At 36.8% G+C, this 24,543-nt stretch overlaps 1 protein-coding gene across 3 annotated transcripts; it reads left to right on the top strand.

Annotated features, from left to right (window-relative positions):
• The first annotated feature begins 13,862 nt into the window (after nucleotides 1-13,862).
• LOC142617747 (uncharacterized) lies at nucleotides 13,863-19,051 on the top strand. 3 transcript variants are annotated; one of them, XM_075790701.1, is made up of 3 exons: nucleotides 13,901-13,962; nucleotides 16,357-16,431; nucleotides 17,651-19,051. In XM_075790701.1, the coding sequence occupies exon 3, from the start codon at nucleotides 17,695-17,697 to the stop codon at nucleotides 18,700-18,702; it is 1,008 nt and encodes a 335-aa protein (XP_075646816.1). In that variant the 5' UTR covers nucleotides 13,901-13,962; nucleotides 16,357-16,431; nucleotides 17,651-17,694; the 3' UTR covers nucleotides 18,703-19,051. The 3 variants fall into 3 exon arrangements, with proteins under 3 accessions (XP_075646814.1, XP_075646815.1, XP_075646816.1); XM_075790699.1 differs by lacking the exon at nucleotides 16,357-16,431 and having other exon boundaries at nucleotides 13,863-13,962; XM_075790700.1 differs by lacking the exon at nucleotides 16,357-16,431 and having other exon boundaries at nucleotides 13,881-13,962; nucleotides 17,667-19,051.
• The last annotated feature ends 5,492 nt before the right edge of the window (nucleotides 19,052-24,543 follow it).

The following is a 24,543-nucleotide window of genomic DNA, read 5'->3' as shown; positions in this document are numbered from 1 at the left end:
CACATGACTTGTTTAGATACACATTGATAAAACCATCCCATTAATTTGGAGTGAAATTAGAAAAATGATAAAGGTAATACAAATTTACTAGAGAAATATTGAATTTCTTTTCTAATGATAAAAGTATACTTGTTAAGTAATAAAGATGATTGGTGTTACTTCAACATTGTAATAAATATATATTGGTTTTTTTTTTTTTTTTGGTAATTGATAACATATCAATTTATAAAGTTTATATAATAAAATTTGTAGTATCCTTAATATTGCTTGAAAAATTATATCCTTTAAATATTTTTCTTTTAAGCACTTTTGTACTTGGATGCTCTTTTTTTTTTTACTATTGATTTAATTTGTTTAAAAATAAGTGTAGGGGTATTGGGCCCAGTAATTTACCAAGGATGGCCCAACGAAGTCTTTTGGGCTAGAAACCCAAATCCGAAGACATCAAAATGATCTTGGAGTATCTGAATGTATCTCATAAAGAAATGCCAAGTAAAGATATGATAAACGAATGACCAATTACGTCCAAGGAGTAGATTTGTCCTCGGATTGTTAAGCTGAGGACATAGGAAGAGAGGTTTAGTGTCCCCGGGTTATGTTATAAAGAATCCTATGACTACGGGAATACACAGTACACGTGGAGGACAATAGAAAGAGCGGTGGAATATCTAAGGTAAAGCTGCTACCACCGCCCATACATTAAAAGCTCTGTAATTGATATACTGACTGCATAAATGGAAAGATGGGACCTGAGCATGAAGTTTGGAACTTGGTCCCTGACCCCAGCGGACTTTAGGGAAAAATTGATGAGACAAGTATCCTAAACCAGCATTGCAACCATGATGTGGAAGATGATGAAGAGAAGAGGAGGAAGTATAAATAAAGGGGAAGACCTACGAAGAGTAGGGAGGCTTTTTCAGTAAGAAAAAGGGTCAATAGTATATGATAATCAATAATTGTATCCAACCTTAGGAAATACTATTATAAACTATCCTCGGATTGTGTTCGAGGAGGAACTTTCAGTCTTACTCTTGCAAATAACTCTTTATTTCGTGCCATTGGGCCCAAAGCCCGTTCTTTTCCTTGTTATCTGAACCATCCTTGAAATCTAGGTTACAAACCCATCCTCTACAAATTTATTGTAAAAAAAGGCTTTTCAAGCCCATTTCCTTCCAGTCGTAGATTGGGAATTTGAATTGTGTCCTTACAATTGGCGCCGTCTGTGGGAATTTAGTCTTTAAGGAAGTTTAGAACATCATGGTAGGATTAGGACCATAACGCAGCGCGGAGTCCGTAGGCTCCCAGCATGAGGATCACTCCTTGCATCCTGATCATGGAGAGAACCGGGAAGGTAGTGTACATACTACACACACCATCAGAAGTGCCAGCCATTCACAAGGAGGAAGCAGAGTTCCTTATGAGAGGAATGCCAGGGCCATGTAGAAGGAGATTGACAGCCTAAAAAGAAAATTGCGTCACGAAAGGCGAAGGCGAACTCCTTCGGTCTCTGACCCCTCTTCGGAAGGATCCGAGGATGACAATTACGGGCAGAGATCCAGGACTCCCCCGGGTGAATCTTTTTCTTCCGAAGAGGACAATCTGCATGGGAGGCGTGGCAGAGACTACTCCTCTAAGGGCTTGGGAAATGACACAATGGGTAGGGCGTTGCACCAAATCTCCAGGTCACCCTTCACGCGCAGGTTGGAGGAAGGGAGGTTACCTCGGCGCTTCACACAACCGGCCTTCACTATTTACAATGGTCGGACGGATCCTATGGAGCACGTGAGCCATTTTAGCCAAAGAATGGCAGTGCATTCCAAGAATGAGACCTTGATATGCAAGATCTTCCCCACTAGCCTGGGGCCCGTGGCCATGAGATGGTTTGATGGCTTGAGGGCAGGCTCCATTAGTTCTTTCAAAGAGCTTACTAGAGCATTTGGTTCTCGCTTTATCACGTGCAGTAGAGTTCCTCGGCAATTGGATTCTTTATTATCCATGGCCATGAGGGAAGGGGAAACCCTGAGAACGTATTCGAACAGGTATTGGGAAATGTTCAACGAGATTGACGGAGACTTCGATGATGTAGCAATAAGGACCTTCAAGGTCGGCCTACCGACAGAGCATGACTTGAGGAAGTCCTTAATGAAGAAACCTGTCAGAAGCGTGCGTCGACTGATAGATCGCATCGACGAGTACAAAAGGGTTGAGGAAGATCAGCAACAGGGAAAAGGCAAAGCGAAGGTTATCCCACAAGAAATGAGGGATTTCAGGTCGGACAGATACAACAACAATAGGCCTGCAAGAGATTTTTCCAGGTAGGCTGGTCACATACCCCCACAGGTGGTCAACACCATCTTCAGAGAACCAGTGCAGCAGCTGTTGGAAAAAATAAGGCATGAGCCTTTCTTCAAATGGCCAAATAAAATGGCAGGGGACCCTTTGAGACGCAACCAAAATCTCCATTGCCATTATCACCAGGAGAGGGGTCATACCATCGAGGATTGTCGCACTTTGTGGAATCATTTGGAACAATTGGTTAAGGAGGGAAAGCTGAAGCAGTTCCTGTACCAGCCTAATGGGCAAGGAAGCCAATCAGGAGTGGCAAACCACGACGGCCCTTCATCAAGACCTCCTCTAGGTACAATCAATGTGATTTTTGCGGCACCTAGAAGGACTGGCTTAGCTCCTAGAAGGACTGGCTTAGCTCCTAGAAGGGTAATGTCTGTGGCTCGAACATTGGCCGAAAAGTCACGGGATCAGCCGAAGAGAATTAAGACGAGCATCCTACCAGTTCTAAGTTTCTCTAAAGAGGACAAGATGGGGACTATCCAGCCTCATGATGATGCCTTGGTGGTAACCCTGAGAATAGGGGACTATGATGTGAAGAGGGTAATGGTTGATCAAGGCAGTGGCGCAGAGATCATGTACCCTGACCTATTTAGAGGCTTGAAATTAAGACTTAAAGATCTTACGGCGTATGACTCACCCTTGATAAGCTTCGAAGGAAGAGCTGTCGTTCCAAAGGGACAAATTAGACTGCTTGTACAATCAGGCCCAGAGGTGGTAGACGTAGATTTCATCGTGGTCGATGCCTATTCTCCCTATACGGCTATTGTAGCGAGATCTTGGCTACATGCGTTAGGGGCTGTTTCCTCAACCTTGCATGTCAAGGTTAAATTTCATTCTGGAGGCCAGGTGGTGGAGTTACTTGGGAGTCAATTTGTGGCTCGACAGTGTGTCACGGCTGTAATTCTGTGTCGACCTGAGCCAAAGTCCTCGGCCTCGGCTAACGGAGAAGCATAGCAATCAAAGTCTTTTGCCGCAGCCAAGATAGATGAAGCGGCATGTGAAGAATTGGAGAAAATTCTCATAGACGATGACCCTGAGAAGTTCTTTCAGGTAGGAGTTCAATTGCCACAGGAAGAGAAAGCGGAGCTGATTTTATTTTTAAGGAAAAATATGGATGTATTTGCGTGGAATGCGTATGAAGCCCCTAAGGTTGATCCGAGCTTCATATGTCATCATTTAAAGGTCAATCCAGCTGTAGTACCGAGGAGGCAACCACTTTGGAGGTCCTCCAAGGAACATTCCGAAGCTGTAAAAGAGGAAGTGCTCAAATTCAAAAAGGCAGGTGTTATCAAAGAAGTGTTTTATCCTGAATGGTTAGCCCATACGGTGGTGGTGAAAAAGAAGAATGGGAAGTGGAGAGTTTGTGTGGACTTCACAGATTTAAACAAGGCTTGCCTAAAGGACTCATTCCCAATGCCTCGGATTGATCAATTGGTTGACGCTACTGTTGGACATCCTCGGATGAGTTTTCTTGACGCTTTCCAGGGTTATCACCAGATACCTTTGGCCATAGAGGACTAGGAGAAGACTGCATTCGTTACTCCTACAGGAAATTATCATTATAAGGTAATGCCCTTTGGTTTGAAAAACGCAGGGGCTACCTACCAAAGGATGATGACGAGAATGTTTGAGGCACAACTGGGAAAAACTATTGAGGTATATGTGGACGATATGGTGGTAAAGAGTAAATAAGTTTCTGCGCATCTGGAAGATCTGGGCAACACTTTTCAAAAGCTAAGAGAGTATAAATTGCGGCTCAATGCCTCTAAATGCTCTTTTGGTGTGGGATCGGGCAAGTTTCTAGGTTATATAGTGACTCACCGGGGAATTGAAGTGAATCTTGCTCAGGTTATGGTAATAAACAGCTTACACCCACCTCGAAATCCTAAAGAAGTGCAGAGGCTAACAGGTATGACCGCTGCTCTCAACCGATTTATATCTCGGTCCGCGGACAGATGCAGACCTTTCTTTCAATTGTTGAATAAATGGAAGGGCTTTGAATGGACCGAGGAGTGCGCGGTGGCTTTCCAACAGCTTAAAGAGTATCTCTCGCGACCGCCTGTTATGTCTCCACCAGAAGTTGATGAAATTCTGTTTGCATATATTGCAATGGCTAACCATGCAGTTAGTTTGGTTCTTATTCGAGATGATAATAATATCCAGAGACCGGTTTATTATGTAAGCAAGTCTCTGCATGAGGCCGAGCTGAGTTATTTGCCACTGGAGAAAGCTATCTTGGCGGTGGTACATGCTACACGAAGACTTCCCCATTACTTCCAATCTCATACGGTTGTTGTCCTTACACAACTCCCTCTTAAATCGATTCTGCGAAGTGCGGATTATATGGGAAGAATTACCAAATGGGGAACTGTCCTAGGAGCTTTCGACATCAAATATATGTCTCGCACCTCTATAAAAGGGCAGGTCATCGCGGATCTTGTGGCGGAATTTGCTGAGCCTTCGTTAGAAGAATATGATGAAGGATCAGGCATGGGTAAAATATCAGTAGGCATGATTTCATGCAAAGAGCCTCCATTATGGAAAGTGCATGTTGATGGAGCAGCAAATCAAAGGGGATCTGGTATAGGGCTAGTTTTGATATCCCCGGAGGGAATTATTTTTTAGAAATCTTTGAGATTGGGATTCTCGGCCACCAACAACGAAACAGAGTATGAGGCCGTCCTCGCAGGGATGAACATGGTTCATAGAATGGGAGGGAAGACGGTGTAAATGTTCTCAGATTCACTATTGGTGGTAGGCCAAGTAGAAGGGAAGCTAGAAGCAAGAGATTCCAGAATGCAAGGATACCTAACCCAGGTCAGGTATATGCAATCTAAATTTGAGTCTTTTTCACTATTACATGTATCCAGATATGGCAATACCTATGCCAACTCATTAGCCACACTCGCAACGTCCTCGGCACAAAGTCTACCACGAGTTATCCTTGTTGAAGATCTGTTGAAACCCACTGGGACGGATGGTAACTCCACTCGAATTCTTCAAATTAGGACAGGGCCTAGTTGGATGGATCAGATAATAATATTTCTCAGAATTGACATCCTGCTTGGAGAAAAAGTCGAAGCAGACAAAGTTCGCAGAAAGGCCACTCTTTTTTGGTTATCCGAGGACCAGAAATTGTACAAACGCTCCTTTTCGGGACCATATTTGTTATGTATGCACCCCGAGGCAACGGAGCTACTTTTGGAAGAGTTACACGAAGGGATTTGCGGAAGTCACACAGGGGGAAGGTCTTTCTCTCACAGAGCCCTTACTCTGGGCTATTGGTGGCCAAATATGTAGAGGGAGGCGCAGGATTATGCGAAGAAGTGTGACCAATGTCAAAGATTCGCTCCAAATATACATCAACCATGGGGAGTCCTTAATCCTCTATCTAGCCCTTGGCCTTTTGCTCAATGGGGCTTAGACATTGTTGGACCCTTCCCCAAAGCAACAAGAAACAGGCGATGGCTCCTTGTCGAAACGGATTATTTCACCAAATAGGTTGAAGCCGAACCATTATCAAATATCAGAGACATGGAAGCAAAAAAGTTTGTATGGAAAAATATTGTTACCAGGTTCGGCATCCCTCATACTCTCATTTCAGATAATGGTTTACAATTTGATAGCAAAGCCTTTCGAAAATACTGTTGTGATCTGGGCATCACGAATAGATATTCCACTCCGGCTTATCCCCAAGGAAATGGGCAAGTCGAGGCTGTCAACAAAGTAATAGTGAGTGGACTCAAAAAAAGGTTAGGTGACGCTAAGGGGAGGTGGGTGGAAGAACTGCCACATGTCTTGTGGACGTATCGAACTACACCACGAAGATCCACAGGTGAAACACCCTTCTCCATGACTTATGGAACCGAGGCAGTAATACCCTTAGAAACTAGGTTCCCAACCCTGAAGAAAAGCTCATTCGTTCCAGATAGCAATGACGATCTATTAAGGAGAAATTTAGACTTAGTTGAGGAACGACGAGAGAACGCCATGGTTCAACTAGCTTATTATCAACATAAGCTCAAGCAGGGGTATGATTCTTATGTAAAACTTCGACCTCTTGGACCTGATGACTTGGTATTAAGGAAAGTTTTGGGCACAACGAAGAACCCTGCGTGGGGAAAATTGGGGTCCAACTGGAAAAGACTTTATCGTATTACTTCGGTCGCAAGAATAGGGGCTTACAATCTGGAAGATTTGGACGAACGTGTTGTACAACGTCCCTAGAATGTAAATAATTTACGAAGGTACTATTATTAAATAAAAGGCACTTCGGCCGTTTTTTGTTAAAACTACATTGCGTTCATTATCTTCGTTCATTTAAGTATCATATTGAAGCTTGGTATGCCTGGATCCTCGGACCACATACCTCGTCTAAATTGATATTCTTTACCAAGTGTTAAACAGAACCTTAGTTATGTCTGGTCCTCGGATCATCTACTTTGGGAAAATTAACATTTCAATTGTTTCATTTAAGTATCAAACTGAAGCTTGATGTGCCTGGATCCTCGGACCACATACCTCGTCTAAATTGATATTCTTTACCAAGTGTTAAACAGAACCTTAGTTATGTCTGGTCCTCGGATCATCTACTTTGGAAAAATTAACATTTCAATTGTTTCATTTAAGTATCAAACTGAAGCTTGGTGTGCTTGGATCCTCGGACCACATACCTCGTCTAAATTGATATTCTTTACCAAGTGTTAAACAGAACCTTAGTTATGTCTAGTCCTCGGATCATCTACTTTGGAAAAATTAACATTTCAATTGTTTCATTTAAGTATCAAACTGAAGCTTGGTGTGCCTGGATCCTCAAACCATATACCTCGTCTAAATTGATATTCTTTACCAAGTGTCAAACAAAACCTTAGTTATGTCTGGTCCTCGGATCATCTACTTTGGAAAAATTAACATTTCAATTGTTTCATTTAAGTATCAAACTGAAGCTTGGTGTGCCTGGATCCTCGGACCACATACCTCGTCTAAATTGATATTCTTTACCAAGTGTTAAACAGAGCCTTAGTTATGTACGGTCTCGGATCATCTACTTTGGAAAAATTAACATTTCAATTGTTTCATTTAAGTATCAAACTGAAGCTTGGTGTGCCTGGACCCTCGGACCACATACCTCGTCTAAATTGATATTCTTTACCAAGTGTTAAACAGAACCTTAGTTATGTCTGGTCCTCGGATCATCTATTTTGGGAAAATTAACATTTCAATTGTTTCATTTAAGTATCAAACTGAAGCTTGGTGTGCCTGGATCCTCGGACCACATACCTCGTCTAAATTGATATTCTTTACCAAGTGTTAAACAGAACCTTAGTTATGTCTGGTCCTCGGATCATCTACTTTGGAAAAATTAACATTTTAATTGTTTCATTTAAGTATCAAACTGAAGCTTGGTGTGCCTGGATCCTCAGACCACATACCTCGTCTAAATTGATATTCTTTACCAAGTGTTAAACAGAACCTTAGTTATGTCTGGTCCTCGGATCATCTACTTTGGGAAAATTAACATTTCAATTGTTTCATTTAAGTATCAAACTGAAGCTTGGTGTGCCTGGATCCTCAGACCACATACCTCGTCTAAATTGATATTCTTTACCAAGTGTTAAACAGAACCTTAGTTATGTCTGGTCCTCGGATCATCTACTTTGGGAAAATTAACATTTCAATTGTTTCATTTAAGTATCAAACTGAAGCTTGGTGTGCCTGGATCCTCATACCACATACCTCATCTAAATTGATATTCTTTACCAAGTGTTAAACAGAACCTTAGTTATGCCTGGTCCTCGGATCATCTACTTTGGAAAAATTAACATTTCTTTTCTTTTTGTTAAAGTATCAAAGCTTTGCATGCCTAGGTCAATAGACCATATGCCTTATTTCATATATTTAACATAGTTCAACTAGAAGTCCAAAATGAAGAATCAATTACTTAAAGTCTCTCTGACATAATGATAAATGGAAAAGAAATCCATGAGCATCACTTAATGCAGTTCCTGGCATATTAAACCTGCCTAGAGTATCAATTTCAATCCAGGTTATGGCTTTAACTTTAGTGAGAGCAAAAAGATAGTACTTTTGGAGTGATATGATCAAAACAAAACAAAAAGTGAGGGCCATCTAACAAAGAAAGTAGCATTCGCGCTTATATTAGATTCAAATAGTACTTTTGCAATTACAAAAAACTTGCAAAATTACACTTAAAATTAAAAATTAAAAAATAAAATAAAACAAAAAAAAGCAACAACAAAAACTATGGAGAAGCGATCGTTTCACTTAATCTTCGAGAGGGCCTTTAGGGTCTTGAGGAGGTGGAAGCCGCACCAAGGACTCATCAAAGCAATTCCTTTGCCTTTGGGATCATCCTTCAAAGTTATTAGATTAGCTTGATCACCCAGCCTCATCCTTTGAAGATTTACGAAGGTCACTAAAGGCGTATGTCTTCTAGTGCCTTTTCTTGTACCGGATCAACTTGTTTGAGGGTATCTTCGGGAAGAGTTAAGTCTTCAGCCAAATCGCCTCTCTTATCCTCGAGATGATACCTGGGCGGCTTCATGAGCAGTTTCAGGAATGGTAGAAGCTCGAATTGCAGGAGGATAGTAGACACTCTCTGCTTTCCAAAGAGTGGAAGAGGCATCAACCCCAGCTTGGGAAAGTGCCTCATTCCACACTTGGAGGCAGTAATGCCTAGATACCTCGGGAACCTGAGCCTTGAAGGTTTCCGTGATCTCCTTCACACCTATATCGTAACCTTCTTGTTCAGCTCGGTCCCTTGAGATCTCGGCCTCTTCTTTTGCTTTTTCAGCTCTTTTCTTCTCTTCAAGGGCTTCCTCTTTGCCCTTGATGGCCTCTTCTTTGATCCTCTCAGACTCGTTTAGATCTTTCTTGAGATCCTCAATAAGCCTTCGTGCTGCAGAGAGGTTATCGTCGGCTTGTCGGAGCATTAGGCGCTGATCCTCAGCCTGTTTAGTCGTTGTTTTCAGATCAGCCTCTAAGCCTGCCTTATCACTCTCTGCCTTAGCCAACTTGGCTGAGACCTCCTGCAGCTTCTTCTTCTGAAGGTTCGAAATTTTTTGGGCGGTTTCACGCCTTGATTCCTCGGCCCTCAAAGATTTATAGGAGCTGATGGCAATCTCTTCTGCCCTATGGGCAAATTGAACGGCCTGTGAATGAAAAATATAAAACTTATATATATATATATATATATATATATATATATATATATATATATGTATTTAAAAGCAAAAAATAATAATAATAATAATAGCCAAAGTTTAGAAGAAAAAACTCACCATTGCAAGCTTCTTCTTCAAAATCATAAAAACGTTATGGTCCCTTTTCTTTCTAAGCTCACCCATGTCCTCAGGGAGCAACAGCGTCTGCTCCAATGCATCTGCGACACATGCAGCTGTCCCCTCATCGGAGTTTCTGATGGACACGTCCACGGTGATAGCTTGGTCATCCATGGACATGTCAGGAAGCCATAAAGGGGCGCGCACGACCACTTGCTGTTAGGTTCTTTTTTCCGACCTGGTCTGCACAGTGCGGGCCTACTTACCACCCTTTTCAATCTCGGGCTCCTTAGGAAGAGAGCCCTTTCCTGCCTCCATCACTTCCTTTCCTTTCGGCTGATCCCTTTTCCTTTTAAGGTCAGCTGTGTTGATGCGTTGAGTTTGGGAAGGAGGGGGAGGAGGGAGCCTAGTCTCAGGGCCTTTGTCAACACCCTTTTCTTGGGTCCGAGGGCGCACCTCTTTAGGAGGTTCTTGGGCTCTAAGGCCTTTGTCAGCGCCCTCAAGTACATCTTTTAGGCTGGGCTTGATCTTACGTTGAATGCCCATGTTATCAGGCTGTTGAGTAGTGGCTTGCAAAACTTGTGTGGAGGTGCCGAGGATGGGAATTGAATCTTCCAGAGAGTGGGGTTGATTAAAAACCTCGAACTCGTCCTCGGAATCAGATACCTCAACTATTTCTTCTTCTTCCTTTACGGTAGGGTGGAAAGACGTAACTTCACCAGGGATGGATTGTGTAGGAAAAGGGACTATGGGAATCCCAACTGGAATAGGTTGTGGTGGTTGGATTGGTTGGGTGACCAAAGTACCTTGAGAAATAGGAGTCCCCTCCGGTAGCAGGAAACCTTCAACGGCAACGCTAATCCGAGGAAGGCGAGGGTCGTGGGCTTTGATCACGCACTTCGGCGCCTGAAAAGCTTTGGAAATCGGAGTGTAGCCGAGGATCAAATGAGCCGCTCAGAGTTGGCCGTCAGTATGCACAAAAACCTCGACTTGTAGGATCCTGTCCAACCGTCCGAAATCGACAAGATTAGGATGACGATCCGCTGCGTGTGGATCTGTAGAGTTATCCAAACAGAAAAAGGTAAGAATAAGTAAAAAGACAAAAAAAATAAATAGTATGTATATAATAATATAATGGTTTTAAGGGTTCTATATAGAAGCCAAAAAACTTCACCTGGAGTCCCTTCCCTTGTCGGACAGGGGAGGCCGTCGTGCCAATTTCCTGATACGTTTAGGAAGTCGTTTTTTAGGCCCTTATTAGATTCAGGCAGACACTGAATTAGCCTAACTTCTGGGTATCTAGATTTTAGGTAATATTCGTCTTTCTTTCTTAGGTAATGGAGGTTATAAACCTAGTTCACATCGTGGTGAGTGAGCCCTAGGTTCATCTTCTCATTTGAGGCATCTATGGAACCTAGGATCCTAAAGACATTTGGGGCGCACTGGGTGGGAGCTAATCTAAAAGCCCTAAGATAGTCCCTAGTCACGGTTCCTATGGGGATTTTCATTCCCCCTTCGATGAATGCAATCATCGGGATCACAACTTCCCCCGTTTTTCTTTTTACATAATATTCCTCCTCGTTACAGTACCTAATAGATACGTTCGAGGGGATTTTGTACTTAACCTTGAACTGCTCTATTTTTTTCGTTTGAATCCACCAGGGACGCAAATCTACCCATCTTTGAAAAAGGGGGGTGTGAAGAAAACTAAAAAAGAACTACGCCGAGGATGAAAGATACAGAGAAAAAGAAAAAGATGGGAGGGAAAGAAACAAAAGAAACAAAGAGCTGATAAGGAGGGGAGAGAGTATTGAAGAACTTACTTTAAAAAAGAAGAAGGCACGGTCACCTCGGACAGGGTATTTGATAAAAAGAGAAGGTATGAGAAGATGGTAAGTGTGGCAGGTACGTTATAAGGTTACTGTAGTGTGAAGAATTTTGAAGGAAGTTAGTACTTATATATCAAAAGGAGTTATGAAGCGGGCGAATTCCCACCTTAACACAGGAATCGCTCTCAACCGTTGGATATGTGTCACATCTTTGAAACATGGGGGACATAGAGGCGCCAGTAATTAATTCGAGAGTGTTTCGCATACCGAAGCATCGGGAACACGCGACGGGTAATTCAAAAGTTATTTCCCCATCATCAATATTGCCAAAATTCCGCAAGATAAAAAGGTGTTTTAAGTCGAGATCCTATTTTCCTCCCGAGGTGAAGAAATAAAGAATCTCGAGGGGCTATTGTAGGGGCATTGGGCCCAGTAATTTACCAAGGATGGTCCAACAAAGTCTTTTGGGCTAGAAACCCAAATCCGAAGACATCAAAATGATCTTGGAGTATCTGAATGTATCTCATAAAGAAATGCCAAGTAAAAATATGATAAACGAATGACCAATTATGTCCAAGGAGTAGATTTGTTCTCGGATTGTTAAGCTGAGGACATAGGAAGAGAGGTTTAGTGTCCCCGGGTTATGTTATAAAGAATCCTATGACTACGGGAATACACTGTACACGTGGAGGACAATAGAAAGAGCGGTGGAATATCTAAGGTAAAGCTGCTACCACCGCCCATACATTAAAAGCTCTGTAATTGATATACTGACTGCATAGATGGAAAGATGGGACCTGAGCATGAAGTTTGGAACTTGGTCCTTGACCCTAGCGGACTTTAAGGAAAAATTGATGAGACAAGTATCCTAAACCAGCATTGTAACCATGAGGAGGAAGATGATGAAGAGAAGAGGAGGAAGTATAAATAAAGGGGAAGACCTACGAAGAGTATGGAGGCTTTTTCAGTAAGAAAAATGGTCAATAGTATATGATAATCAATAATTGTATCCAACCTTAGGAAATACTATTATAAACTATCCTCGGATTGTGTCCGAGGAGGAACTTTCAATCTTACTCTTGCAAATAACTCTTTTTTTCGTGCCATTGGGCCCAAAGCCCGTTCTTTTCCTTGTTATCTAAACCATCCTTGAAATCTAGATTACAAACCCATCCTCTACAAATTTATTGTAAAAAAAAGGCTTTTTAAGCCCATTTCCTTCCGATCGTAGATTGGGAATTTGAATTGTGTCCTTACAATAAGCATTAAATCCTCTTTTTGCCAAGTATTGAATTTGATAAAATAAAAAAAGAATTGATGAATCTTTTAGAATATTAAACATGAAAACATAACTTAAATTTTTATGGATGAAAAAGGGATATTTTTCGTTGGTCATTACTCATTAGGCACCCCAAAAGTACATACACTAGGTGGAACTTGATCAAGTTTAAAGAATGTCTTTTAAGACTATTGAACCTACTAATAAAAAAAATTATAAGATAATATATTTTTAATTATTAATTATTTAAATTGTCATTGTTCTAATTCTTTTGAATTTAGAGATCTAACATATTTTTCAAAATCGTGTTTTAGAACAGGATTTGATCACTTAAAATTATGTCTTAAAAACACAATTTTTATTGACCCTTGAGTTTCAACTAAAAATCATATTTTAGAAACACGATTTTAAAAGAGTAATATTACGCACACAACATTTTCACAACATATCATAAGTAACTATAAAAAAGTGATTCAGCAGTATGTCCAAATTAGAATCAATTAACAACCTAGAATTCATTGTGAAAAATGTTATGGATTAAGCATTACTCCTTTCAATATCCTAAACGATTAACCTTTTTTTTTTTGAGAAAGCTAAACAATTAACTTAACGGTTCTTTTTTCTAATTTAAAAAAAAAAAAAAAACTTAAGAGTTCCTAAAACTTTATAATATCCATGAAATAATGGATTTGAAACTTCTTCCCCATCTTGGACCACTCAGCTTTCTCAAAAAAAAAAAAAAAAAAAGCTACATTTCCAAATAGATTCTTTTTTTTTTAATGGAAAATTTCCAAACTTGCGAATTTAGATTATAATTATTAAAATAGTATTATTTTACAAAATTTGTCACCCCACCAAACCGAGTGTACCATATTGGATAGAGTATTATTATGAAAAAATTATATGTTTATAAAATTTTTACAATAAATTTTAAATAATAAATTATTATTGATTGTTATTGTTAGAACAGAAAAAAATATCCTTAACCTTTTATATTCAAATTTAAACCGATAATAATCAACTACCTGTAATTTATTATAAAAATATAGATAACATATCATCCACCCGTAATAATAAACGATAATTAATAAATGATTATAACAGTAACAACCTAGGCCTAAACGAGTAGCCCAGACAGCCAAAGATTCTTAAGTGAAAGTGAAACCGCACTGAGGGTTTTGTCGAAGAGGGTCATCAGCCACAGGTACCATTTATTAATCTCTCTCTCTCTCTCTCTTCTCAGTTACTTCTGTTCTTAATAATTAGCGACAAATTCTCCTCCTCGATTCATGTCTGTTTCTTTATTATGCCCTCTTCGGTTCCTCAGACAGAAAATCGATTTGACAAAAAAAAACGAGGAAGTACGAGACAAAAATCGAATTTTTATGTGTAGTTTGGTCTCTCTTTAGATACAGCTGTGTTTGTAGTTGGGCACTAGTAGTATTCAGTTAAAGTTGATATACTTTCATGTCATACAGATTGATTTTACAGTGTGTTCTAATAAAAATGATGATTTTGTTAACTACTAAGGGCTACTGTTTTCATGTGTAAAGCATGAATTAGAATTACTCTCTAGTTTTTTTTGTTTTTTTTGTTTTATTTTTTTATTTTTATGATTGTATTAATTATGTTTGTTTTATTTAACATAATTAGGATATGTGAAGTTTTGATGTCTTGTGTTTGTAAATGAGACCAATCATAATTAATAAATGAGACCATAGTTTTTTTTATCGATACCATAGAATTTGAACTTATGACATTTGTTGCGGATAATTTCTCCTTACCATCAGGAGGAGACACAAATTGGTATTTGGTGTGAGTAGGATTCGAAACCCGGTTCACTTGTTTGGGGGTGGGGTTGAGAAATTTTGATTATGCCAATTGCTTTCGTTTGGAAGGAAGTATTTGAGGAGAAGGGTTTGGATTTTTGTTTCTAGTTTAAAGGGCTTTAATAAAATACAAGAAGTACAGAGTTTTTATTGTGAAATCAGTGGATGGATTTAAGCTTTATTAATATGTTAATTTGAAATGATTAGGTGTAAGATGTTGGTTTTTGTGTTATGTCATGTATTGTTATATTTCATATAAAGCGTTATATACCAGCAATTGTTCTTCATCTAATTTCTTGATTTTAAATTCTCAAGTCCAAATATAATGTGTGATTTTCCGTTTCGTTTAATAGTTAGTTTTTGTAGGTCCTCACTCTAAGGTTTATTTTCTCAATAGAAAGAGTTCCTCAACTTGTATGATTCTATTAGAGATCACAGAAAGTGCATGGTGCAATTGTTGAAAGACAAAAGTAGTGAGTGGTTTTAGATACTATTGTCAATTAGGAAATTGGATTCGTTATCATTTTTATTGGGTTACTAGAGAGCCTGCCATTTAATGGTGGTATGAATTGGGTGCTGAGCATGGCTTTTAATGAGAGTTCTAAACTTGCCACAAAATTGTAGAATTTGCTGATTTGTACTGAAATTCATAATTTACAAGTTAGGCTTTAGGGTTGAGGTGTACTTGAGACAGATTGAAAGTGTTAGTATCTTAGTATTCACAAGCATGATTATCAAATTGTGGTTTGACACTCCTGTTGTAGTTACATTGGTTCTAGCATCTTCTTGCAGTTCAAGAAAGGTATTTGGACAGTCTATTGTGTTTATATGCTTCCTTGGAGAGTTTTTCTTTTCTTTTGTTTTATTTAAATTTAATGTGTTTTTACAATATTTTCTTTCATTTCATTTAGGATGTGTCTGTGTCCTAAAACACATGGCACTGCACATGACTCCACATGCATGAGATTTTTGGATCATGTTTAGGATCTCGGGAAATGGCATCTGTTGTCTGTGCTTTTGTTTGTGCCTTAATGGCTTCAGCTGGGTAGCTTTTTACAGAATTGCATGGGAGAAGAGGAAGTTGATTACCTAATAGCCATGAGTGATGTGGTTCTCCTTTTTGTTTCTTATCCTTTCCCCCCCCCCCCCCCCCCCGGCGGTTCCTTATTATATTTTAGGTGGCATAGTGTAACTTTGTTGATTGTTATTCATCAAAAAAACTTTGTTGATTGTTCATTCTGATAGGTTAGCCAGAGATTGCTGCCTAGTTGAATTGAGCATCAATCCAAGTTGATTATTGGGAGAAAATAAATAAATAAAAGAGAGCGTCAATCCAAATCTAAATTGCAAAAACTTGTTGTGTGTGAATTACCTGATATCTGATCCTTTTTTTTTTTCAATTCCTAATACATATGTTTCAATTCTTGTATATCTTATATGCTACTGTATTTGAGTTTGTATGTACACTTAAGCTGCACTCCATTTAGGTTATACTTTCCTAAATATTAAGTACAATTTGAGTCTTTCAGCGATCAGCTGAAAATAACTCTTCATCAATAGAATTTGTTCTCTTTTCTTTTTTTTCTTTTTTTTTTAAGTGAAGAGAATTTTTTCTCTGAAATTCTTTTATCAATACGATTGGATTAAATGTGGATGTTTGAGTGAACTTCACCCTCCAAAAGGATTGTGATACCTTAGTAGTTTGAATAACTTACCAGATTTATATTCACTTTGATTCTAAACATATATAACCCTTTACATCATAACAGACATTGTTGCTGTTGAGCTGTGTCTGTGAGGAACAGAACCATTGTTCAGCTTCATCTCACTCTCCTTTACCTAGTGTAAGCTTTCCTTTGATACATATGATGACTTCCCTTATAAAGAACTAGTATGTTTTGGAGTACGAAGAAGTAATTAAGCTTAAACTAGACACCATTGTTAATATTTGATCCTTGATTCCATCTCTATTTTCTCCAATATGTGACTGCTTTAAAATTTTAACAAGTTTTTATTTATGTTATTGTCAGTGACTTTAACCCATCTTCAAGTCCAGTGCTTTTACATTATGAAGTATATTTAATTGTAATTCACCAGTCTTTCAGCAATTAAAATGAAACTATATGCTGTAAGGAACTAATAAAGAATTATTGTCCCTATTTCTGCTTTAGCATCTTGAGTTTGGTCCGTATTGAGTCTTTCTGTGCTTTCATTTCTGTTTTTTTGGTCAGTGGTCTGTTTTGGTTCTTGCTTTGTTTCTGGTTTGTCTCTGAGTGGTTCTCTGTTCTGATTGGTGGAGTCTGTTTGTGCTTACTGCTCAGCATTGTGCACTATTTGTGTTTTTGATCAATGAAATTATCATTCATAAGAGTAAATTAACATTCGCATGTTAAAATCTAAGGGTTTGGGAATGAGCTCTAGCTCACATGTCATATTCTTCATCCATGAGAAAGGAGTGGAGGGTAATGCAGCCACCAACTTAATACCCACTAGGTGTGTGATTAATTTACCAAATTTAATCTAAAAGGATCTGTAAAGAAGCTCTTGTAATTGAATTGTATCCTTGTATATCAGAAGGTTATGTTTCTTTCTGTTTTTTGTTTAGTTAAGTAGTATCTATGTTTATTACCTATCCAAAAAAGAAAACTAGTATATCTGTTCATCTATGTGCAGAGGAGAGCAACTAATGAATCGGTAAGAAAGATTGAGTTGATTCAAGTTGAGAAAACGAAAAAGGGCAGAAGAAGTCCAAAAATAACATTAGGAGTACTAAAAAAGGACATGTCATTTAAAGAATTAATAGAGACTATAACATCAAATAGAATAAAATGGAGGAAAAAAATAATGTGGTCAACTAATATGTTGAGAATCCATAGCCAACCCCAAAAAATTTGTGATTAAGGCTTTGCTGTTGTTTTTGTAACTGTATATGAGGAATTGATTTCTTGTCAGTGTTTATAATGTTTTACTGGGTAACATCAGTTTTCTTTTATCTTGCCTATGTCTGCAAGTGGCTTCTGCTATATTCTTCTTACCCCATATTTTTTAATGGCATATGTTTAGAGAATGAAAATTGTAGTTTCAGGCAAAGTTGCAAAAGTTGACCCATGAACCAAGGAATTTCATCATTAGTCAGGCCTCATTCCACAATGTCAACCATTACCTTTTCCCGCATCCACCCTGGAAGCCTAAAATTGTGGAAATCATCAAATGTGCTCCGTGTACTCAACTTCCCTCAAGTTCGCATTAAACAAACCCAGGTTGGCTGCACAAAATTGACTCCTTGGGAATCTCCACAAGTCACATATGCTCCCACTGAGAGTGACAGTGATAACTTCTTGAAGGAAACCAGTAATATATTTGAAACCCTTAATTCTAACAATACAGATGAAAAACCAGTTACCAACACTGAAGATGTTACTGACTCAAGTAATCAGCCAGTAGTACAGCTTCAGTTCCTCAAATGGCCGATGTGGCTTCTGGGCCCTTCTCTTCTACTTGCAACAGGCATGGTTCCAACCTTGTGGCTACCTATATCTTCCATCTTCCTTGGCCCCAACATAGCCAGTCTGCTCTCCTTGATTGGACTTGACTGCATTTTTAATCTTGGTGCAACCCTCTTTCTCCTCATGGCTGATTCTTGTGCCCGTCCAAAGCAGCCATCACAAGCTTGCAAAAGCAAAGCTCCTTTTAGTTACCAATTTTGGAACATGGTTGCAACTGTAACTGGATTTATCATCCCTTTGATGTTGCTTTATGGATCCCAAAAGGGTGTCCTCCAACCACAGCTACCTTTCATCTCATTTGCTGTTCTATTGGGTCCATACCTTCTGCTTCTGTCAATACAGATTCTGACTGAGATGCTCACGTGGCATTGGCAGTCTCCAGTATGGCTGGTGACCCCTGTGGTGTATGAGGCTTACCGTGTGTTGCAGCTGATGAGGGGGTTGAAGCTTGGGGCCGAACTGAGTGCACCGGCATGGACTATGCACACAATTCGTGGGTTGGTGTCCTGGTGGGTGCTGATTCTAGGTATGCAACTCATGAGGGTTGCTTGGTTTGCTGGTTTCACTGCTCGAGCTCGTCCACAACAGTCTCCTGCTGCTGAAAGCTAGCAATATCCAGCCTCAGGGAGAACTTCGTATCTTCCGATATGATTTTTTAGTACACAATTTGAATAAGTTGTAAATCAGAAAACATGTTCAATCACCATGTTCATTTCATTCTTATTTATGTTAAGAGAAATCTAGTCACACACACACACACACACACACACACACACACACATATATATAAAGATTAGGTCATGATTTCACTAATTGTAATTAGTTTGATACTAAGGCTTGATGTACATCAGTCATGGGCTGTATTATGTCAGAGGTGTCAATAGATTTGTTGTATGGTTTGGTACGTAAACATCAAATTGATTATGTGAATGTAATAGTTGTGGACCTTTGGGTAAAAGGACAGCAATATGTGAAAATACATATGCATCATGATCCAAGAAAATGAAGTTTCCTTACAAATAGAATGTGTACCAAGAGTAGGATGACAATTTCATCTGGGAATGTTTTCACTTTTTGTACAATTCTTTTAAATGGATATATTCTTCAAATGGTCCTTTTGTGCTGTTTAACTATTTTGGTCAATGGTCTATGTCAAATCAAACAAACAAATCATGAGCTTGAGATTATTGTTGGACAAGTTTGTCCGAATTATGACCATGTATTTCCAAATTAATTGCCACTGCAACTTTGATGTTGCTTATAATTATTTAAGAAATAAAAGTGGAACTTTAAAGGGTACTTTCTGCTATCATCATCGCCACTTATCTGTGAGAATTCGGGACTAGTTCACATAATTTCTGGCAAAAGAATGTATATATCATGTGCAAATATGAAAATAAAGAGTACATTGACATGATGATATATGACTTTTCTTTTTCACCATTTTAGTAGAATCATAACGCCAAGTCATAAAGCTTAAAAATTCTTCCATTAAAGTCTTGAACAAGTGGCATATATAAGTGTTTATATATTTGCAATGATTAAACCCAAGACAGGATCTAAGCGTTGAGAAAAACAGTGTGCTTGCCCCTTTAAAATTCCAACAATTAATAGACTATCGAACATGAACACATCTAATTAGATGGACTTTGTTAATTTGCTTAAACTTTACCGATTTGATTATTCACTTAAAACTTAAAAGTAGTGTAGAAAATAAGAGGAAAAAGTTTTTTTTTTTTAATATAAATAATAATATAATTTTTTTATGGCCATAGACTACTTGTAAATGATGTTGGCAAATGTCACATAAACATTCAAAGTCCATAAACTTATTATATAACTAGGAAATGTGTATGAAAAATTATATAAGAGGCACTACGAGCATAGATTCGCGACCTTTCATGATTACATTTGCACCATTCTTTTAGTAATGTTGCCCACTTTACATACTTTGCTATTAGATTCACCAAACCAATTATGTGAATAGTTTCACTCGTGGTTTTTATTCTGGTCAAACGTCGAATCTCTTAACAAATACCATCATGAGAATCAATTAAACATTACCTTCATTTTTTTTTCTTTTCCTTTTCCTTTCAGGGTCAAAACTCAAGATGAAGTAACTCGTCAACATCCCATTGTTTCTATTTGAAGTTACGTTAAAGTAATTTTAATCGAGTCTGTCTGTCTACAAATACTTCACTTGCATTATTATATATGTATATGCCTGTCACCTTGGCTTGTACATAATCTCATAATGATAAGAACGAGGTCAGCATCTAGTCCTCTTCATTAATTTACTCAGTTTAATCGATCTATAACAAAAAATTAAATAATAAAAATTGATAGTATGATAGGAGAAGGAGAATTTGAACGTCCATAATAAAAAATAAATAAAAAGAGGAGAATTTGAACTTTGGATATTACACTAAAAAATCAATTCAATACAAATGCATAGGTGTTATATTGGATTTGAATTCAGTTATTCCCTTCCCCTTTACTAGTTTGTTAATAACAAAACGGATCCTTCCAATGTATAAAATAAAAACTCCAACGGCTTTTGCTACTATAACCTTCCCGCCCACGATTTTTTCTTTTTTTTTATAGGCATTTTACCTCGAAATAAGAAATAATATTGATATTGATACTAGATATTAAAAAAAGCATATTAATATTAATATTAATATTAATTTTAAATAAAAAAAAAGTAGTAAATATAAAATAGAAATAAATAAATAAAAAATAGTGGGTTCTATCATTCTTTTAGTTACTAAAAAGTGTAAATTGAGTTATAAGACTCTTGACTCAATTCAACTATCCTAAAGTCTAATCAATCCACGAATTAATGATATCATTCTTAGGATCATATCGGCTGTTAGAACCATTATTCCCTATCAATCATGACAATAAAATTTCGAAAAACCCCTTTAGGAAAAAAGGATTTAGAAAATCATTCCTCTTTACAGTTTATAAAGATTCTTTATAAAGAGGGGGAAAAGTATTCCAAACAGAAAAAACCAAAAAGTAAAAGTATTTCTTTCTCTTAAAAATATATTCAATAATTTAAGTATAGTGGAATTAGTAACAGATGTCACACTAATATTCATATAATTTCTTATTTCATAAATATTCACCGTACAACAAGTGTGTTAATGCTTACCAAAATCCAAAAGGGACGTTAAGCATGAGCATGATTTAGTAATTTTTTATTTTAATTTTTTTTATAATCGATTTAGTAATTTTTTATGAACCCCTACAGGCTACAGATGTTACTTTATTATTATCTTTAGACGTTTTGGGCATGTACTTGTAGCAATGTTCCTATGAAAATCCTTTGTTACCAACAAAAAAAAAAAAGAGAAGTCTGGCCCATCAAGAAGCACCTAATATACTTTTTGACTATGGTTCTAGAACTTTTATGGTTCTTAATTTACTGTCCAATAAATCCAAATTAAACTATTTTCTTTTGGCCTCTTCCCACTGGCTGGCATATAAACTCAATCTTATAATTGGAATGTCTTTGGAACTTGGGACATATCAGACTCATTCAGGTGTCGCTATTGAAACACATAGAAGGGTATGAGTGGGATTTTAATGAATCGTAGCAAAACTTTGTTGAATTTATAAGTTATTATGTAGATTGTAGAACAATTTACTTCTAATTTATTTTATTTTATGGGTACTTCTAAAGATTTATGAGTATATATTATAGTTGTAGGAACGTATTACTGAAATCACCAAATCGTATGATAACTAATAATACATTTTCAACAAACATGTTGGAAAGTTTTGAAAGATTGTTTACAATCGGTGACTCATGCCCATCATGGGAACCTATTAATTCATAAGTCACAAGAGCGTTGGCTTTTAATTTTTTTAATTTTTTAATTTTTTATTTAAGTGTGTTGGCTTTAGCATTGCATCACAAAAAGTCAATTAATAAAAAATAAAAAAATTGAACTACACATTAAGTTTTGCATATATATATATATATATATATATATATATATATATATATATATATATATATATATATATATAAAGAGAGAGAGTGTGTTGGATTTTAACTTCTAAAAAAAAATGTAAGTTTGTTGGCTTTAACATTGCATCACAAGAAATCAATTAATATAATTGCAAAATAAGCTTAAATCCTACACTTATAATTGGTTTCAAATTAAGCTTTATACTTTTGAAAATTTCAAACTAAATTCTAAGTTAAAGTTTGTTACAAATGAAACCCTATAGTTCTCTTTTTAAAAAAAAAAAAAATTTAATTGGACCATGAACTTTAAAATCTTACCAACTTAAATTCTCAATCAAATTCAAAATTTAACTTCTAAAATCATATTTGGATGGTTCAGGATTTAAATGATTTGAATGCAACAATCCAAGATTCGATTTGAAATTAACTACAAAAACTATAAAGTTTAAACTGTTATAATCTTAAAATTATGTTTTGGCGGAGGTTTGAAGGTATAATAATAATCTAACTTCCAAGGGATGGTCAACATCCATGCACCTTAGAGGCCTTACAACCACCCTAACTCTGCATAGAGTACAATCACCTTGTTAGCCAAGGGCGGCTTTGCATAGAGTACAATCACCTTGTTAGCTAGGGGCGGCTCTACATAGAGTACAGGGTGGTCACAGGACCACCTTGACCTAAAAAAAAAATTATTATGTATAAATGTTAAAAATTTATGGTTTCTTTATCCTTAAAAAAAAAATTTGTGACCACTCTAAATTTTTTTTTAGGCCCAACATAATAAAATTTTAAACAAAATTTGGCAACAAGTTTGGTTACAACTCTATTTAATATTATATTTATTGAATGTGAATTTTAATAAATACACCTTTTAATTATATTTTTTTCTTAAATCCTCCATATTTGCAAAATTTCAGGAAGATAAAAGATCAATAGCTATGTCGTCAATCAAATATTTAAATTTCGAGTTTTGTAGTCTAAAATTATACATAAAAAATAATTTTATGGATCAAATGATAAATAACATCCAATTAGCATGAAATTTTGTCGTGTTTTAAGAACATAGAAAACATGCAATTCATCGATTATGATTTCAAAATATGTAACAATATTAATTCATTTAATGAGAGTGACTACAACTAAGTTTGTAGCCAAATTTTGTTCTTAAACTTTAGTCCCCTTAACAATATATTAGGTCTTTACAAATAAAAAGAAAAAAGTCAAAGAAAAATTTTATTTAACTAAAATTTTGAAGAGATGTAGCTTGTAACATTGATAATGAGACTATCATGTAATGATTTTTTGTTTATGTATGAAGTTATCTTTTTATTAAATTTTGTATAATTAAAGTTTTATAATAACCACCCCTTAAATTTTTTTTTTTTTTTGGAGCTGCTACTGTTGTTAGCTTTAGGTAAATGTAACCCTCAAAAGAGTAGTGTTCCAATTGGAGTGTGTCTTCCTCCGTAGGTACGTACCTTGGTTTAAAGTTGTATTCCTCCGAAGGTGCCTTGGTTTTTGGTGGAGCATTCCATAAAGGCCACCTTGTTTTCATATCCAATGCCGAAGAAAAAAACAAACCAGTGTTAAAGCACAAGTATGGACCATCTTGGGAGGACTTAGGTGGTCATATATATATAGACTGCACATGTATACGTGGAGTAGTTTTCTTAAAGGCTTATCATGCTCCAACTTTTACTAAAAGTGCCTTAGATAACCATTCTATGATCCTTTGAACTTGTCCTTTATAGGTCAAGATATACATGGATCCATTGGTGGTGTCATGCACTTAGGTGAAGAGTTTGTTACCTTTTCCGTCATGACACCTTGAATCGGCTTTATTAGTTATAACAGGATAAGAACCATGTGTGGTACATATAATAGAGTAGTGAAGGTAGCTAGCCTAGCAAGACATGTTTGTGCATCAACAAACTTCATGTAAATAATAATAATAATAATGAAATGAAACTCTTAAAATTTTAGGTTCTAGTTTGGAACTTCTCCTGAATTGTTGGTTAGTTTGTAAACAGATTCAGTTATTTAAGAACAACTTGGGTTTATTTCCGGAGAAAAAAAAACTTTTTTATGTTCGTTTAATTAACAAATGAGACAGCTCATGCTTAGGTTTAAGCTTAAACTATAAACTAGCCAGACTCAAACATAATATTATATAAGTAAACAAGCTCGTGATTATGTGCATAAGTTCACTTTTTTTTTATTGATAAATTTAATAGTAAATTGAGCAATAAGTTGTAAGTTTATTAATGATATACATATTCTATTTTAGGGTAAAAATTACTGTTGAATTTTTATAATTTTATATACGAAAAGCATTATATTTAATTAACATTATTTAATGTTTAAATTTAAAGTTTAAACTATAATTTTATCATTAATTGTTAGCCAAAATATTTGTAATGAGTAAAAAAATTTAGTCATGATATTTATTAAAATGGAAAAGGAATAAG

Source organism: Castanea sativa, chromosome 11 (assembly GCF_040712315.1).
Source record: "Castanea sativa cultivar Marrone di Chiusa Pesio chromosome 11, ASM4071231v1".
In the NCBI taxonomy this organism is placed as follows: Eukaryota; Viridiplantae; Streptophyta; class Magnoliopsida; order Fagales; family Fagaceae; genus Castanea; species Castanea sativa.
The sequence above is the reverse complement of the archived record's forward strand: the minus strand, read 5'-3'. Positions and strand labels throughout refer to the sequence as shown.